Here is a 17,156-nt window from a genome sequence, read left to right on the forward strand (position 1 = left end):
GGATCATGATGTTGCATGTAATACATTCGGTATATAACAACATTTATTATTACATTTATTATTTAGTATTGATATTTTTTATTTTAGAATAAATAACGTTACTCAAATGGGGACTCTGTGTTTAAAAAAGATTCTGATACCATGTGACCCGATTCAACTATATATGACATGGGAGTTGCCAATAAAGTTATGAAATGCAAGTTACATTAGATTACGCAAGATGTGTTCTACTTTATTGTCAAAATAGCAAAACTTTAACAAAACAACCACTTGTCTCTCTCATGAATATTCAACAACTCCTCACTGAATCCAAGTCGAAAGGTCTTCATTAAAATATACAATTATCAAAAATGGGGACGCGGGGAAAACCGATTTTAACAACGCCGGAAATTGCTCAGTAACTTCTCCTGCATGTGGACACCATGCTTTCTTTTGACAAAGAGAGAATAAAAAGACCAGGAGGTAAGACTATATTATGCTTTGATCGGCAATGTGTATGTACAGGTACATAACATGCATGCTACAGGAAACCCGTTATATAACCAGCATTCAGCCCTATATTGGATAAACCTTCCTTTTCTTGATAGCAATGCCATATGTTCCTCAGTTTCTTTGTCGGTGGATTGATATATAAAATGAATGATCCAGTCATTAAATTCATATACATTTAAAATTAACGATATTCGGTTGTATTCAATTTGCCCTTACTTGGGGGGTGAGAGGGGAAAAAGAACTCTTTTCCATATCTTAAATTGATTTTGTTCAGAAAAATCATAGCACCTAAATAAATTTTATAAAATGCCATTTACATCATCTTAGGACATGTATATACTAAACATCACCTGGAACAGGTGTGATTCTGCCTCAGTACGATAGGAGTTTTAATATTTGATATGATTTGGTTTGTTAGGATGTAGATATACAGTAGGCCCTATATAGTAATAAAGATATTTGTTTGGGTTTTGTACATTAAATTTTGAATACAAAAGTTTCAATCAATCATTCTTCTCTCTTGCACATTAAATTTCACAATTTTAACAAAATATTTGAATCCTTAATTTAGTTAATTTTTCTTCATCATATTTTAATCCTACAAATTCAAAGTCTATACAAAAAGTTTATGTATATCTACCATGCCTTTCATGTTTTAAACACAGAAAATGATCTCCTGTGAAGAAGTGGAGGACTTCTGAAGTAATGTTTTATAGATTTCAATATCTTTCTTGGTAGATCAATTACTTTTGATGAAAAATTGTGATGAATAGCATACATTAATCATGTATATCACTTTTCCTCTGAATGTCAGGTTTAATTGAAAAATATGCTATTGGTTGAAATCTTTAGACAAGAAAACTATTAAATGAATTTTGATTATATTGATCATTGTGATAAATCAATCTAGTTATGGTTTACATAAAATAGTCCATATCCGACACTGGATGTCGAAAGTATTCACGAATGTTGAAAAGTATATTGTTTTAATACAGTCCAATTTTTCTAAATTTATTGAGTTTTAAAACTGCGTCGTTTGATAAGCATGCGTTAACCAATAGAATACACACAACTCAAAAGAATGTTCAGGGATTTTCCGTGACTAATATCTATTAATAAACATTTCTTACAAATGTCTTGATGAACGGGATAATTACGTTTTTTTTTTTAAAAAAAAACACAATCGAGTAACGAAGACCGTTATGATTAAATTTCATTCATAAAACGTGTCAATAGTAATATTGACCTGAAGAAGTCTTATCTCTGACGTCACTTAGACACACCTACTCGCGGAATCCATCAATGACTGCTACTCCAAAGGCGGGAAATAGTACATACAGGACATGTCGATTGTACTTTTGGGTACATGAATCTGACCAAGGTAAGAAAACGCTTCTCTAAAGACAATGACTTTTTATATTCGCAATAATATTTTCTGCTGTTGATTTCAATTTTATTCAGAAACTTTCTTTTAACATTTTAGTATCTAGGTAGTTCTTCTATTTATGAATTGTGAAATCCCAAGCGTGGGAGTCACGTATTCGGCATTACACATCGGTGAAATTGGCGCTTAAATTACTTGAATAATGATACTGGACATTTAATCTCTGACCATGAAAACGCTCTCATGCCAACCTATCAAATGTTTGTTCTTTTTAAATTAAAATTTACGTTAACATATCCTTATGGATATTGTGAAATAGTAGAATGGCCCAGCCTTAGAATATCAGCCTAAGAAAGCAGATCCACAGAAACTGTGAGCAGATAATACTCTTCTCTTCAGGATAATCAAGAAATCACCACTTGGGAGAAATCATTCATTCACTCGTTGGGGAGTTTGCGTGACAGTGTGTTTCTTATTAACTCGTACTGGCCTGCAAAATCCCAAATGGGGTGGAAACGATTTCAACTTTTTGTTTGGAGCATAAATCGTAAGTATTTCATCTTAATCCCCCTAATACTGAATAATTAAAAGGAAATTATTATGTAGTCATTACAATCTGTTATTCACGCGAGAATTCCTTTTTATCAAATTGAAATATTCCGGAACAATTAGGACACATTCGATTTAACTAACTGTATGTTTCGCAATCGTATCAGTTTGCCCTGAACTACATCAGTCATCAATATTTCAGAATAATGAACTCGCATTCATGGGGATCGATAATACTATCAATCGATTTTTTTCTCAATGTTGTAGTTGTATAGCATTTAAAAGTCGTTTGCAAACGACCACATAGAGCATTTTGAATAAAGATCAGTTTGGGTAGAATTAATTATGACCCTAGCTAGTACTGTGTATTTGTCATTACAAACATAGGGTCCATAGTGATGCCTGTTTATTTTGTCTGCACTGCCATGTTATGGTCACGAAAAGTTATGTTGCTATTCATGCCCGCTCGTGCCAGTATAACGCAATTTGACATCGAGATCAAAAACTCTATATTATAATCGCTTCAATTTCAAATCCAAGGATAAAAAAAATTCTTAAGCATGCACATTTTCTCGTGGTTTCATGAGTCATTACTCTTATTTAGATTACTTGTTCTAGAATAAATATTTGCCACCCTTGAACACCTTACCACAACAGATTTAAAGACATTTAAAACAGTCGTAATTTAAACACCTATTCAAAACTCGTCTAAAGTTACTTAAACCTTATTTTATGCACGTTTCCTAACAAACATGTGTGCATGTGCTTTCGTGTTTACGTCATATATAAAAATAGCTATGAACATGTTACTGTGGAAATGGAAGATATTGAGTTTCACCTCAAACTCGTTTGGTAGAGGTCATTTCATTATTAATCATGACAGGTGTACGTTCTGATATGTAACCCCAATTGCGTAATTACGAAAATACTCACTCAGCAAATGGGACATTGATTCACATGAGGAAGGACAAACATAAGGAGTAGATAGGGAGTCTTAAAGCAAACCTGCGCACTAAATACACGCATTTGTTGATTTTCTCTTTCCACAGTTGTGGTGCATTAATCCATAAAGTAAAATGTAAATTTAGATATACATGTCGTAAAAATCCACATAACTACAAGTACTTGTTGTTGTTTCTTAACATTATGCAGTGGGTATAGTTGCAAAAGTCAAAATGTAAATGCGACCATTTTTTTCGTGATACATGTTGCATACTTTCTCGTTAGAACATCGAAGGTAGCTCTAGATATGTACACAGTGTATAGGTTGGGGTCGCATTGCTTCCTAGTACAGCGATATTGGCTGTTCATGTATTCACGTATGGTTGATTATATTCACTTCCCTTTTCGATCACTATAAACATGATAAACTAAGCTGTGTTAAGGATTTATTTCAGTAATTTATAACTCCAACTTAATACCCTATAAATTGTGTGTAGATTAAAACCACTACACTATTTGCAATCAATAAAAGGAACGCAGGTATAATGTTGTCGAAACTTAATTTCAGATTAGCCTTGACTGCAGTCAATAGTGTACACATGTACGGATGTGGCGAGTCAGAGTGTTTATGACAAACAGAACTGTCGGACATCATTTTGCAGTTCAGTCAAATTCAAATAGTAGATTTTTCAACTCTTTTAAACTTCGTGTGTTTATCGATCCATGTACAGATATCATACATGTACATTATTTCTTCAGATGGGGCGATGCATTTGAAAATATTTACGTTTCCAATGTGTTTGCTTTGATTTCTTTACAAATTGCAGTGATACCCATTTCCTCATGAATGCGCTTCATTCTATATTTATTAAAAAGCTTCTACATGAGTAAAAATAAAGATTCCGGTCGATGAAGATGCTTCGTACTTGGATATTATCGAAAATAAATATGAACAGCAAACAAGCATTCTGAGAGTATTGCATGGCAATACACAGTCCCCTACCGGTTACAAAAATTACGGTACCATTATTCAAAGTTCATTATGTAGGTTATGGCAAAAGGGAAAATTGGGGAACCAGGATAGGAATGGTTGGAAATCAACTACTATTCTAGTAGACACTAGACCAGGAAAAAAAGAGAAATTTATAATTAGGTTTAATTAGGTCTTTAACCACGTCAATAAACTGTGACATGTAGGTGATCATGAATAATTTAGCTATATTGTATTACTATGCCAAAAGTTTTAATGAGTTTAGTACTCTTATCTACAGAGATAAGAAACTTGGATGTAAACTAACAATTCATGCTATTTTTCTAAGTCAAAGGGCCATAACTTAATGAAAAATCAACGGACCGCGAATAAATTCGAATTTGGTCTGTAACTTGTTATGGCAAAGCAATGTACCAAATATAAAATGAACATATGCAAGCACAAACAAAAAAAGTCAGGAAAACTGATAATTCACACTATTTTTCTAACTCCAAGGGCCATAACTAAGTAAAAAACTCAACGGACCGGGACCAAATTCAAACTTGATCAGTAAATTGTTATGGCAAAGTAATGTACCAAATATCAAATGAATATTTGCAAGCACAACCAAAAAAATTCTGGAAAACTGATAATCCACACTATTTTTCTAAGTCCAAGGGCCATAACTACATATGTAAGTAAAAAATCAACGGATCGGGACCAAATTCGAACTTAATCAGTAACTTGTTATGACAAAGCAATGTACCAAATATAAAACAAATATCTGCAAGAACAGAGAAAAAAGTGCGGAAAACTGGACTAACGGACAGACGGACGGACGGAGCACAAACCTAAAGTCCCCTTCGACCTCGTCGGTAGGGGACTAATTAACGACTCAATTTTGTAACAAACGGGATAGTTTCAGCTTCTTCATCAACTTCCCATATTCATGTAGCGATATTCCATTATCACCTACACATGGTGTTTATATCTCTCAACTGATTCGATACGCAAGAGCTTGTTCTGCGTATGATCAGTTTTTTAATCGAGGCAGCCTACTGACAAACAAGTTGATGTTACAGGGGTTTCATCAGTCTTGTTTAAATTCAGCATTTCGCAAATTCTATGGTCGCTATAATGATCTAGTTTGCCAATACAGCTTGTACTTGGGTCAAATTAATGCTGTCTGGCCTGTTTCATACCGATTGCTAGGCCGTTCTTGGCACACCGACTGTGACTACAGATTACTCTGTTTAACTGATCAATATATAGGGCTCACGGCGGGTGTGACCGGTCGAAAGGGAATGCTTACCATCTTAGGCACCTGATCCCACCTCTGGTATATCCAGGGGTCCGTGTTTTTCCCCAACTCTCTAGTTTGTATTCCTTGTGAGAGTTGAGAAATTGATCACTGTTCGTTATCTTCACCTTTCATACCCTCATGTATTTTCAAAAATACAACTTGATTCTTGGATATCACATAACAAACAGGTTGAGGATATTTCCGTTTTGGGGTATATATTTTTTATCCCGATCGGGGTCAATTTACACTTTGATCGATTTTTATTTAGGAAAATTCCGTACTGATGCAACTCCATCAACTACAAAAACTGTTAATAAATCTCATAACATATTACGTCATTTATTTGGTTAATTACAAGATTAGAAGAAAGAATAATTATCAGAATTTCATTGCAAAATTAGGATACAAAATGAATCATATTTCAAAACTTTCGGTTGAGCATCACTGAAGGGACATTATTTGTCGAAATGCGCATCTGGTGCATCAAAATTGGTACCGTATAAGTTTTACATATACCTTGGATGACTTATAATTAAAAATATATATATAAAGTTATCGTCTGAACTAAATCTTGTTAATATATGTTTACCAGTTACCTTGACTGAGCTCATCCATGTTAATAACAAGTTGTAGTCTACAGATATGTTTTACTAGTGACCTTGACCCAATAACCTTTGTTCAGGTTCACTCTTCATTGTTTGGTTATAAGAGTATCTAAAAAGCATCTACAAGATTTGTGTCATAAAAAATACAAGTTTTTAATGTTTGACCTTGACCAAGTGCCCTTGTTGTAAGAACATACGCATGCTGTTTTTTCATGCGCTAACTTTATGCAAAGGTTGAACTTTTAATATCTTTCCATACCAGATAAATTATCGTCACGAGTATACTTTCTATCCTTGACTTTGGTCGTGGTAGAGCGTTCGCTCGTAAACAGGAGGTTGTGAGTTCGAGCCCCGTTCGTGCCATGGCCGCGTCAAACCTTTTACGTTAAAATAGGTAGTGATTGCTCCTTCGCGAAACGCTCGGCATTTAGAAGTGAGAATCACGAGTTTTTCAGATATAACCTCAACAAGAGGCCCATGGGCCACATCACTCACCTGAGTCACCTTGGCCCATAACTAAAGACTTTCCATATATATTTGCTTGTAAAACCTTAGTCCCTATTGTGGCCCCAACCTACCCCTGGAGGCCATGATTTTACAAACTTGAATTTGCACTATGTCAGAAAGCTTTCATGTAAATGTCAACTTCTTTGGCCCAATGGTTCTTGAGAAGAAGATTTTCCCTATATATTTGTATGTAAAACTTTGATCCCCTATTGTGGCCCCAACTTACTCCCGGGGGTCATGATTTTAACAAACTTGAATCTGCACTATGTTAGGAAGCTTTCATGTAATCTTAGCTCTTCTGGCTCAGTGGTTCTTGAGAAGATTTTTGAAGACTTTCCCTATATATTTGTATGTAAAACTTTGATCCCCTATTGTGGCCCATCCTACCACCTGGGGCCATGATTTGAAAAAAAAACAACTAGAATCTGCACTAAGTCAGGACGCTTTCATGTAAATGTAAGCTCCTCCGGCACAGTAGTTCTTAAGAAGAAGATTTTTAAATGACCCTACCCTAATTTTGTTTTTGTGATTATCTCCCCTTTGAAAGGGACATGGCCCTTCATTTGAACAAACTTGAAAGCCCATCACCCAAGTTTGGTTGAAATTGACCCAGTGGTTCTGGAGAACATGAAAATGTGAATGTTTACAACGACGACACCGACAGGCAATGGACAAATTTTGATGAGAAAAGCTCACTTGAGCCTTCGGCTCAGGTGAGATAAAAACGGAGGTTCCGTGTCGCGACAGGCGTTGGCACGGTAAAGAACCCTCACTGCTACGGCCCCGAGCGTTAAGCATGGTACTTCACCTACAGCTGATGTCATCTCAGTGAGTGAAAAATTCTCGACGGGACGTATAACAACAATCAATCAATTGATCAAATGACCTTAACTTAGGGTAATGGCACATTCTCTGTTTATAAACAACCTTTTGTGTTAATCATGAGCTTTTATTTTCTCTCCATTATTACAAATATGTGTTCTACCTATTTTTTCCCCTAGTGACTGACCCCTAGATCATTAAATATCGTCTGGTCATTAGCATATTTTGTGTCAAGTGTGAGCTTCTAATGAATATTCATTACGAAGTTGTTGTCTAGAGCCACTTAAGGTTGGAAGAACATAAGATAGACAGATATACATGGTAATCTTGTTTACAAAGGTTAGTTTATATGCATATTGTACCCCTGAGGCTAACAATTTCAAAGAATTTCCCCATACATTTGATCCACACTGTCGCCACTCCCAAACCCACGGTGTCATGGTGTGAACAAACATCATTACATTTAGGATGAATCCATACTAATTTGACAAGAAGCCCTAGGGTGATGGTTCTTGGGAAGATTTTCAAAGGATTTTCCTATATCCCTCTTTTATACCAGTTAGTCCTTAGGAGGTCGTGGTGTACGTAACTATACGATGATATTTGTATATTACATGTAGTTTTACATATTGTACCCGTCCCGTGGGGATCCGGGTTAGATTAGGCCCTCAGTTCCCCTTGCTTGTCGTAAGAGGCGACTAAATGGGGCGGTCCTACGGATGAGATCGCAAAAACCAAGGACCCGTGTCACAGCAGGTGTGGCACGATAAAGATCACTCCCTGCTCAAAGGTCATAAGCACCGAGCATAGGCCTAAATTTTGCAGCCCTTCACTGGCAACGGTGACGTCTCCATATGAGTGAAAGATTCTCGAAAGGGACGTTAAACAATATCTGCTCGGCGCTTCTTTATCGTGCCGCACCTGCTGTGACACGGGGCTTCGATTTTTTCAGTCTCATCCAAAGGACCGCCCCATTTAGTAGCCTTTCACGAAAAGCAAGGGGTACTGAGGACCTATTCTAACCCGGATCCCCACAGGACGCAAATTCTGTAGTATTTGAGTGTCTGGATAGCGTAGTGACTAATGCAACCCGAGTTTGATCCTCAGTGGTTGCATGTGAAAGGGTATTGTGATCGCCCAAGTTTCCTTCGGTTTCCTCCCACATCAATGACCTCTTAACGCAAATATCCGACCCAACGAAAAAAAAAGTTGTAGAACTTGTTTCTTATTCGTCATAAAATAATCAAAGGTCAGTGAAAAATTTAAGAGACGAGAGCTGTAGAAAAGATTTCATCACAAAGCTGACGCAAAAGGAAGAGAATTCAGAATACCTGTCATAAAGTGTGTTGTTCTAAATATAGTACGTAGTTGGCTGAACAATTTCCCCCGTCAACAAATTCATTTACAACTTTGTACAAAAGGATGCACATTTATCGGGGAAAGTAGGCAAAGAAAAAGAAGAAAGATCCTAAATGGACTTTCAGCTAATGAAAAACATGAACTCAACTTTGCTAAAACTTTCCCTAAAGTTCCCAGTGACTAGGCTCGAGGTCTATTTAAAACACGCATCTAGATTTTTTTCCTTCCGATTGAAAATTCTTTTACATCGCAAATACACTGAAGCAATCGTAGTTACCTGAGAAGAAGTATGGTCTAACCAACACAGTCCAAATAAAGAGATGCACCATGTATAAGTATCCTAGAGGTGGGTCTGTCGATATGATGAACAATTATAAAAATTCAATAACATTGTTCTCATAAAAATTTAATACAGGTGTAATACTCGTAATCGCCCAGCAAAAAATAGAAAAGTCATTAAATGTGTGATCATAGCAGTCCGTAGAGATGAATATATTTGTAATTGATTAGATGTGATTACATCTTCACAAGTACTGCATGTGACATAAATTGTATTTATTTAAAGTAAAGTCATCTGACCTGTAATCAGAAAAACCATTGATGGACGAAAAATGTGGATATGAAACAAATTTCACAGTTTTTGCATTAAAAATGTCACCCCAAGTTTTCCTGTCAATTTTCAGTATATCATCATGTACGTTTATAAGTCAGTATCGTGATATAAATCTATGTATATATAAATAAATTCTACAGTATTTCCTCTGAAACACAGCCCTAATACTGTAGCATCAATTCACCATTCAAAAACACATTGAACCATGAAGACCAGTTGTAGAATTGCAAGTTTGCATTTACGACCATCTTCATACTACCGCACTGCTTACATGCCAAGTGAACACAAGGCAGGCGACATTATCTTTGAAAATAAAACAAATTGGTTTATTCAAGAACGTGTTTTGTATAGGACTTTTGAGAAAGTACTTCGAATTAAAAACAGAAACGTGAGAAAGTTCTTCCAATGAAAAACAGAACCGTTTATATCATGCTTCTTCGTGCAAGTAGTGTGATAATTGAGGAAACAAACGCAATAGCCATAATTCATGTTTTATTACATACTTTAAATCAATACCTTTCAAAGAACGGTGCATCTTGCAGCTTTTTTAAAAGGGTTAAATTGCACCTCTCTCTTTTTTTTTTTTTTTTTTTTTTTTTTTTTTTATACTTATGCGTTCACATCTGGCCTACGTGCTCTGCATGTGGAACAGAATAATCAATGCTGCTAATTTCTAACTCCACGACTAAGGTCTTGAACAAATTTCTTACAGTTTCAAAATCCCTTGGTTTTAGTCTGTTCCCACTCAATATCAAACTCTGCAATACTGGATAACAGTCTCCATCTCTTAGTTGGCAAGCTTGAATTTCTTTCACACATTTTATCATATCTTCAACTTTGATCCAATTATATCTACAAAATAAGACAGTTCACACAATTTTTCACCAATGCTCATTAAAAAGTAATCTTAATAATTTAGTCTATCACAATTTATCAGAGATGAAAAATATTTTAATGCATACCCAATATTTAAATGCCGCAAAGAAAACTGCCCTTGGTTGCACAAGGACTGCAGGAACTGGCACGCACTGACACCTAGAGTCACAATGTTTGATATCATCATGTTGACACATTTCCATTCAACATCACTCATTCTACTTAGTCTACAACTTAATATATGTTTCAGCAACCACTAGCTGTTGAAAACATGATGTTTCAATCATCGTTAAACAAATTAATTTGGAGGAAAATGACTATTTTATTTTTAAAGAAAATAAGACAATATTTTTTTCAATAAAATAATGTAATATTTACATTCAAAATAATCGACGCACATAATTATAAATGCTCTTCTGAAAACGATTTAATATTCCTTGCTTCAGTATACACTATATATACATCACCCTGTTTCCAGAACCCGTTTCCATAGCAATGTTTATAGATTCTTCAATATTTTCTTCCTTTTTCTCCTCTTACCTTGCTCCTTGTTTTACAGATTTTAAAATTGAGCGGTTTCCCCCTTAATTTCATTTTACTTTGGACATTTTCTTTTATGACTGATATTAATCATATTGAATTTATTTACAGTAAAATGAGTCAAACAAAGAAATGGAATACAATTTGGATTGAATTTCTTTTTCAAATTATACTGTACTTTCGTTTCACAAACAACAACAAAACTTCGAAGAAAAAAGACATAGTGTTATTTACTTCATACCTATTTATTTTTAGGATGTTTCTTATTTCAATGTTTCTTTCATTTCCAGCCTGTTTCTTACCTAAATGGTTATTTTTCATGGACAATTCTTTCAGATTTTGGTGAGTCTTTATGGCCGACACAAATGCTGGATCACTCACTGTATATAAAAGCAATCTTATTTTATTAATACACACCGATTATTACCCTATTGCTCTAAGCAATGTTTGTTAAATTTCTCACATCAAATAAAAGAGTCACACCACGATTTCGTACCAAATTGTGGCCTGAGTCTGCTGTAATTCATGGTAAGGTTTGTAAGGGTTGTGACTTTAGACAGAAAATTCAAAAGCTCCGACTCCACGGTAGATTCAGCCACCAGATTCCCGCTCAATCCCAGCATCTGAAGCTGATTTCTCTCTGACAAAAGATCGTATTACGGTAATTATCGTTTATGTATTTTTCCCACTCCATAAGAAATCAATTGAGTAAATAATTTGGTCTATTTCCTGTATTAAACACAAGAACAGTAACTCTGCAAGAACCAAGTACAGTGTTCGCATTATATAGAAAAATGAATCATTAAGGTTTATCTTTAACAATTGCATAGTGTCCTCAGTGAAGAGAAATTACCCAATAACTGATTCATATAGAGACTGGTACTTACTGTCATTAAAATTTATATACATGTAATTTCATCATTTTTGGGTACATTTTGGATAAAACAGTTTTCATTTCATAATTCATTTGTGCATATGTTGTAAGGCTACATTCAATAGAAGTATTCATACCAACCTGATAAAGCTTGCAGAAGTAGACAAACTTGACTTTCTTGAAGAAAGCATCCATTCAGCTTCAGATGAGTTAAAGATATATCATACTTAACAAGTGTCGTGAGAGCTTCCAGACCAGAAGAAAGGAAAGTATTCATGCTGAGGTTCAACTTTTTCACTCCATACTGAATTTCTGAAAGCACGCATAATCACTTTCATGTCGTAGTGTTTTCTTAATAAGAAAGCATCTTCACTTTAATGTATTGCTTTATCTATAAAGGCGTACAAAATCACTGAATGGATAAAAAGCTACTCTTTCAACTTTAACAGGGCTTAGCATTAAAAAAATTAAATATCCATGTCCTCTAGTAATGTTCGTACAAACACTGTGTAGACAATGATCTGGATATTCCATCATGTCTTCTAGTAATGTTCGTACAAACACTGTGTAGACAATGATCTGGATATTCCATCATGTCTTCTAGTAATGTTGTTACAAACACTGTGTAGACAATGATCTGGATATTCCATCATGTCTTCTAGTAATGTTCGTACAAACACTGTGTAGACAATGATCTGGATATCCCATCATATCTTCTAGTAATGTTCGTACAAACACTTTGTAGACAATGATCTGGATATTCCATCATGTCTTCTAGTAATGTTCGTACAAACACTTTGTAGACAATGATCTGGATATTCCATCATGTCTTCTAGTAATGTTCGTACAAACACTGTGTAGACAATGATCTGGATATTCCATCCCTGTATAAGACGTTTGTATCATAAAGCGTTACCTTTGTATTTTTCAGTCGATAGAATGGACAATGGAGAGGAGGAAGCCTGGATATCTATAAGTTCCAATGCATGTTCTGGTGATCTGCATTGAAACAATGGCTCAAAAACAGATGTCTGATTGAAGTATCATTCTAGAATACTTTGGCAATCGAGATTTTCAATAAAGCAACTCTTGGTTACGTTTTAGAATGCCAGTTATCTCAATACTGTACAAACTTCTTACATAATTTACTGGGATATTCTTCAATGATTAACTTTTGCTGATATCGAAAGACCTTCACTTACTTGAAATGGTTTTGCAGAACACTTAGAAGCCTTTGGTAGAACTGGTCAGACAAATAGCAATCATCTAGTACTAGATGAGAAAGTTGATGACTTCGTACTTTGTCTAGTATGGCAGTCATCATGCGTTCGTCATCGATAGCTGAGAGTAAGACAATCATACTGTTTTTAAATTTCCATCCCTAAGTTAGATACTCCATCTGACTGTTAAAAAAATACAGGTACATTTCTACATGCAATTGATGAATGTGGAATACTTACTAGCATGTGAAAGGCTTATTTTTCTTAAGTCACTCCATGTTGGTAAAACTTGAAGTAGACCTGCCAGGTTTGTACATGTTATAGAAAACGACGATACACCTTTGACAGGATGTTTAGAATCCACTTGACTGACGAATGAGTCCACTAAAGGTATGGGGGGATATGAACGCCGTCTACTGGAAGACTTTCTCACAATTGGTTGAACAGCCTCATCATACAAATCACTATCATTAGAAATCGACCTACCAGCCATAAAGTTACCAGAAACATAAAGTGCAGACATATCTTCCATTTCCAACTGTCCACCTGCTTCTTGGCCGAAGTATTCTTCTTCTTCATAAGAGAATTCTTCTGAAACTGTGACTGAATTCCCACTTGATGTGGAAGGTTGGGGGTCATCATTCTGAACACCGGTGAAATCAATGACATCTACAATTCTAGGGACTTCCTCTGTAGTGGTTATACTCACCACGGAGTTGTCTAAAGAATTGTCAGGGTCGTCTAATCTCACACATACCCTCTTACTTAGAGGAGAATCATAGCCAGAATCCAGAATAACTGATGTTGTGTAACTACTGGAACCTTCATCTATGGACTCTCTTGGACGTTTTCGGGACCTCTTGAGAGGAGTGTCAGTTTTCATTGTTCTACTCACATTTACACCCGCACAAATCTTTAATAAATCATGAAGATTCGTCAAAGATAATGTCAGGGTGATGGAAGAAAAGTTTGCTTCCTCTAGTTTACCTCTGTTAATAAGATTCCACAACAGAGTTCTAACGCCATCGTAGTAGGTATCATTAACTACGTGCAGATTGACAATTTTTGTTGCACCTAGCAAACGGCTTAGTACATCTTTCTGACAACAGATCCAACTGCACTGGGAGCCCACCAAGCTCACGGATTCTGCATACTGAGCGTAATGTACGAGTTCATTGATGTACTTAGCAGACTGTAGAGAGCAACTTGTAACTATATTCCATGGTTTCATTTTGTGTAGAGGACAATTTAGTAATCCAATAGGGTCTACAAAACAGTTTCACTTTATAAACAAATGCACAAGAAAGCTTGAGTAATTTATCAATATAACTAACTCACACCTTTCAAATCATTTCATAATTTTTTTAACAATCAAAGATTTAATAATGATTTGAAATATTTCACGGAGACAGACATTAGAGATCAAACATGTGAAATTTTAAACGATGAAAATTCAATGCACGAACATGGTGCTAAGCGTTTGCCTTTTTTTTTTTAAAATAAAATAAAGTCGCATCCCACAGTCACTTGAATTTGAAATCAAGATATTCCTTAAAACATGGTTCTATATGTGTTATTCTTGACCTGTTTATTTCTGTTTTATTTTACTTTTTCACTTTTTTTCTTCTCATGTTTTCTGTTGTTATATTAGGCCATTACTGTGTGAATGCATGTATGTATGTGTTTCTACGATTATTGTTATGGTTGATACTGTAAAGGTGGTTACTATAAACTGTCAGGGGCTTTCTACTCCATCCAAAAGGCAAGATGTTTTAAATTTTTATAAAACAAAAGGATTTTCTATTGTATGCTTACAAGACACTCATTTCACACGTGATATAGAGGCTTGCATAGAAGCACAATGGGGATACAAACGTGTTTTTAATTCTTTTTCTTCCAACTCCAGAGGTGTTGCAATACTTTTTAACAATAATTTTGAACTTGAATTACACAAAGAAAAGAAGGACTCCAATGGAAACTTATTAGCAATTGATTTAAGTATTAATAACAATAGAACAACATTAGTTAACATATATGGACCTAATGTTGATTGTCCAGAGTTTTATGAAAAAGTACGAGAATGTTTTATAGATTTCGATAATGATTACTTCTTATTGTGTGGAGATTTTAATATAGCTTTGGATCAAGCTCTGGATACTCAAAATTATTGTCATGTAAATAATCCCAAGGCAAAGGATATGCTTATTGAGGTCATGAATGATTTACATTTAGTAGACTATATGCGAGTTCTCAAACCATGTAATAAATTGTATACATGGAGGGAAAAAAAAGCCATTTAAGCAAGCACGCCTGGACTATATCTTAATCTCAGAAAACTTTACCAATATCACTGAAGACTGTTCAATTAGATCTGGTTATAGATCTGACCATTCAATAGTAGTCATCGAGTTCAGATTTAACACATTTGAGAGAGGGCGGGGTTTATGGAAGTTCAATAACCTACTTTTATATGATAAAGTCTTTGTTGAAAAGGTAAAACAACATATTCAATTAGTAAAAACACAATATTCCCATGACTCTCAAGATGAGAATTCTGAGCTTGATGATGCTTTATTTCTAGAAACCTTACTTATGGAAATACGTGGAATGACAATTTCTTACTCATCTTACAAAAAACGAGAAAGAAATACTTTAGAAGCCAGTTTGATAGAAGAAATCAATGAAATCGAAACCAATGACTCAGAGGAGCTTGGGGTATTGGAAGAAAAACAAAAACAATTGGAAAATATAAGAAAGGAAAAATTAAAAGGTCACTTTGTGCGTTCTAGAGCCAAATGGATTGAAGAAGGGGAAAAACCCACAAAATATTTTTGTCATCTAGAGGCAAGAAACTATTTAAATAAGACAATTAAAAAAATAGAAACCCAAGATAATGGGATTATTTATAATCAATCAGATATTCTGAAAGAAATCAAACAGTTTTATGAAAACTTATATAAGAATTACGACTCTGATTTGATCAATATGGACCTGAATGATATATTAACTTTAACAAAATTACCTAGACTTGATCAAAAAACTTCCATGGATCTAGAAAAAGATATTGGTGAGCGTGAAATCTTTCAAGTGCTTAAAGAAATGAAAAACAATAAGTCTCCAGGCAGTGATGGATTTACAACAGAATTTTTTAAAAATTTTTGGAATGATCTTAAGGCTTATATTACTGGTGCTATTAATCAAATCTTTAGGCAAGGATATTTACCAGTCTCACAGAGACTTGGTATCATTTCTTGTTTACCAAAGGGTGATAAACCAAGGCAATTCCTTAAGAATTGGCGGCCTATCACTCTACTTAATGTGTTATATAAATTAATATCAGGCTGTATTAGCCAAAAAATTAAAAGTACTTTAGATTATCTTATTTCTAATACACAAACTGGCTTCATAAAAGGTAGATATATAGGGGAAAATACTAGATTTATATATGACCTCATGGCATATACAGAAAAACATAATTTACCAGGCTTGCTTATGCTTATAGATTTTGAGAAGGCATTTGACTCAATATCATGGTCGTTTATATATAAGGTCTTAGATTTCTTTGGTTTCGGTAACAATGTAATTACTTGGGTTAAAATTCTAAATACCAATATCAAAGCCTCAGTTCTACAATGTGGAAAGCTCTCTGAACAATTCGACATTCAGAAAGGGTGCCGTCAGGGTGACCCTATTGCCCCATACTTATTTATTCTATGTGCAGAAGTACTTGCTATTTTGATTAAACAAAATAAAAATATTAAAGGTATAGTTATCAATGATAAAGAACATAAAATGTCTCAGTACGCGGATGATACATCTTTGACCCTTGATGGCTCAGATAAATCACTTTTTAATGCTTTGGAAACCCTAGAATTCTTCTCAAAGCTATCAGGATTAAAAATAAACAGCTCCAAAACAAAAATTATTTGGATCGGAGCAAAAAAATTTTCTGCTGATGTCTATCATCACCCAAGATGGAAACTAGACTGGGGATCCACAAGCTTCACTCTCCTAGGAATACATTTTTCAGTTGATCTAGAAAAAATTGTAGAATTAAATTTTAGTCCTCAGATTCCTACTATTCATGCAATGATAAAGCA

The 17,156-nt window shown here is 34.8% G+C and overlaps 1 protein-coding gene and 1 long non-coding RNA gene across 5 annotated transcripts in view; one reads left to right on the plus strand and one right to left on the minus strand.

Annotated features, from left to right (window-relative positions):
• The first annotated feature begins 1,168 nt into the window (after window positions 1-1,168).
• On the plus strand, window positions 1,169-4,166 carry LOC125670238 (uncharacterized). Its single transcript, XR_007368138.2, has 3 exons — window positions 1,169-1,873; window positions 2,276-2,423; window positions 3,936-4,166. It is a non-coding gene; the product is annotated as an uncharacterized LOC125670238 (long non-coding RNA).
• Window positions 4,167-10,025: 5,859 nt separating this feature from the next.
• LOC125670230 (uncharacterized) overlaps window positions 10,026-17,156 on the minus strand; it is a 43,195-nt gene continuing 36,064 nt past the window's right edge. For all 4 annotated transcript variants that reach the window (XM_048905299.2, XM_048905302.2, XM_048905300.2 and 1 more), the window contains exons 5-12: window positions 13,297-14,322; window positions 13,039-13,177; window positions 12,753-12,835; window positions 11,978-12,148; window positions 11,459-11,602; window positions 11,265-11,342; window positions 10,509-10,581; window positions 10,026-10,398 (exon numbers count right to left, since the gene is read on the minus strand). In XM_048905299.2, coding sequence (XP_048761256.1) covers window positions 10,164-10,398; window positions 10,509-10,581; window positions 11,265-11,342; window positions 11,459-11,602; window positions 11,978-12,148; window positions 12,753-12,835; window positions 13,039-13,177; window positions 13,297-14,322 — 1,949 coding nt within the window. In that variant the 3' untranslated portion in view covers window positions 10,026-10,163. The remainder of the gene's footprint in view (window positions 10,399-10,508; window positions 10,582-11,264; window positions 11,343-11,458; window positions 11,603-11,977; window positions 12,149-12,752; window positions 12,836-13,038; window positions 13,178-13,296; window positions 14,323-17,156) is intronic.

Source organism: Ostrea edulis, chromosome 4 (genome assembly GCF_947568905.1).
Source record: "Ostrea edulis chromosome 4, xbOstEdul1.1, whole genome shotgun sequence".
NCBI lineage: Eukaryota > Metazoa > Mollusca > Bivalvia > Ostreida > Ostreidae > Ostrea > Ostrea edulis.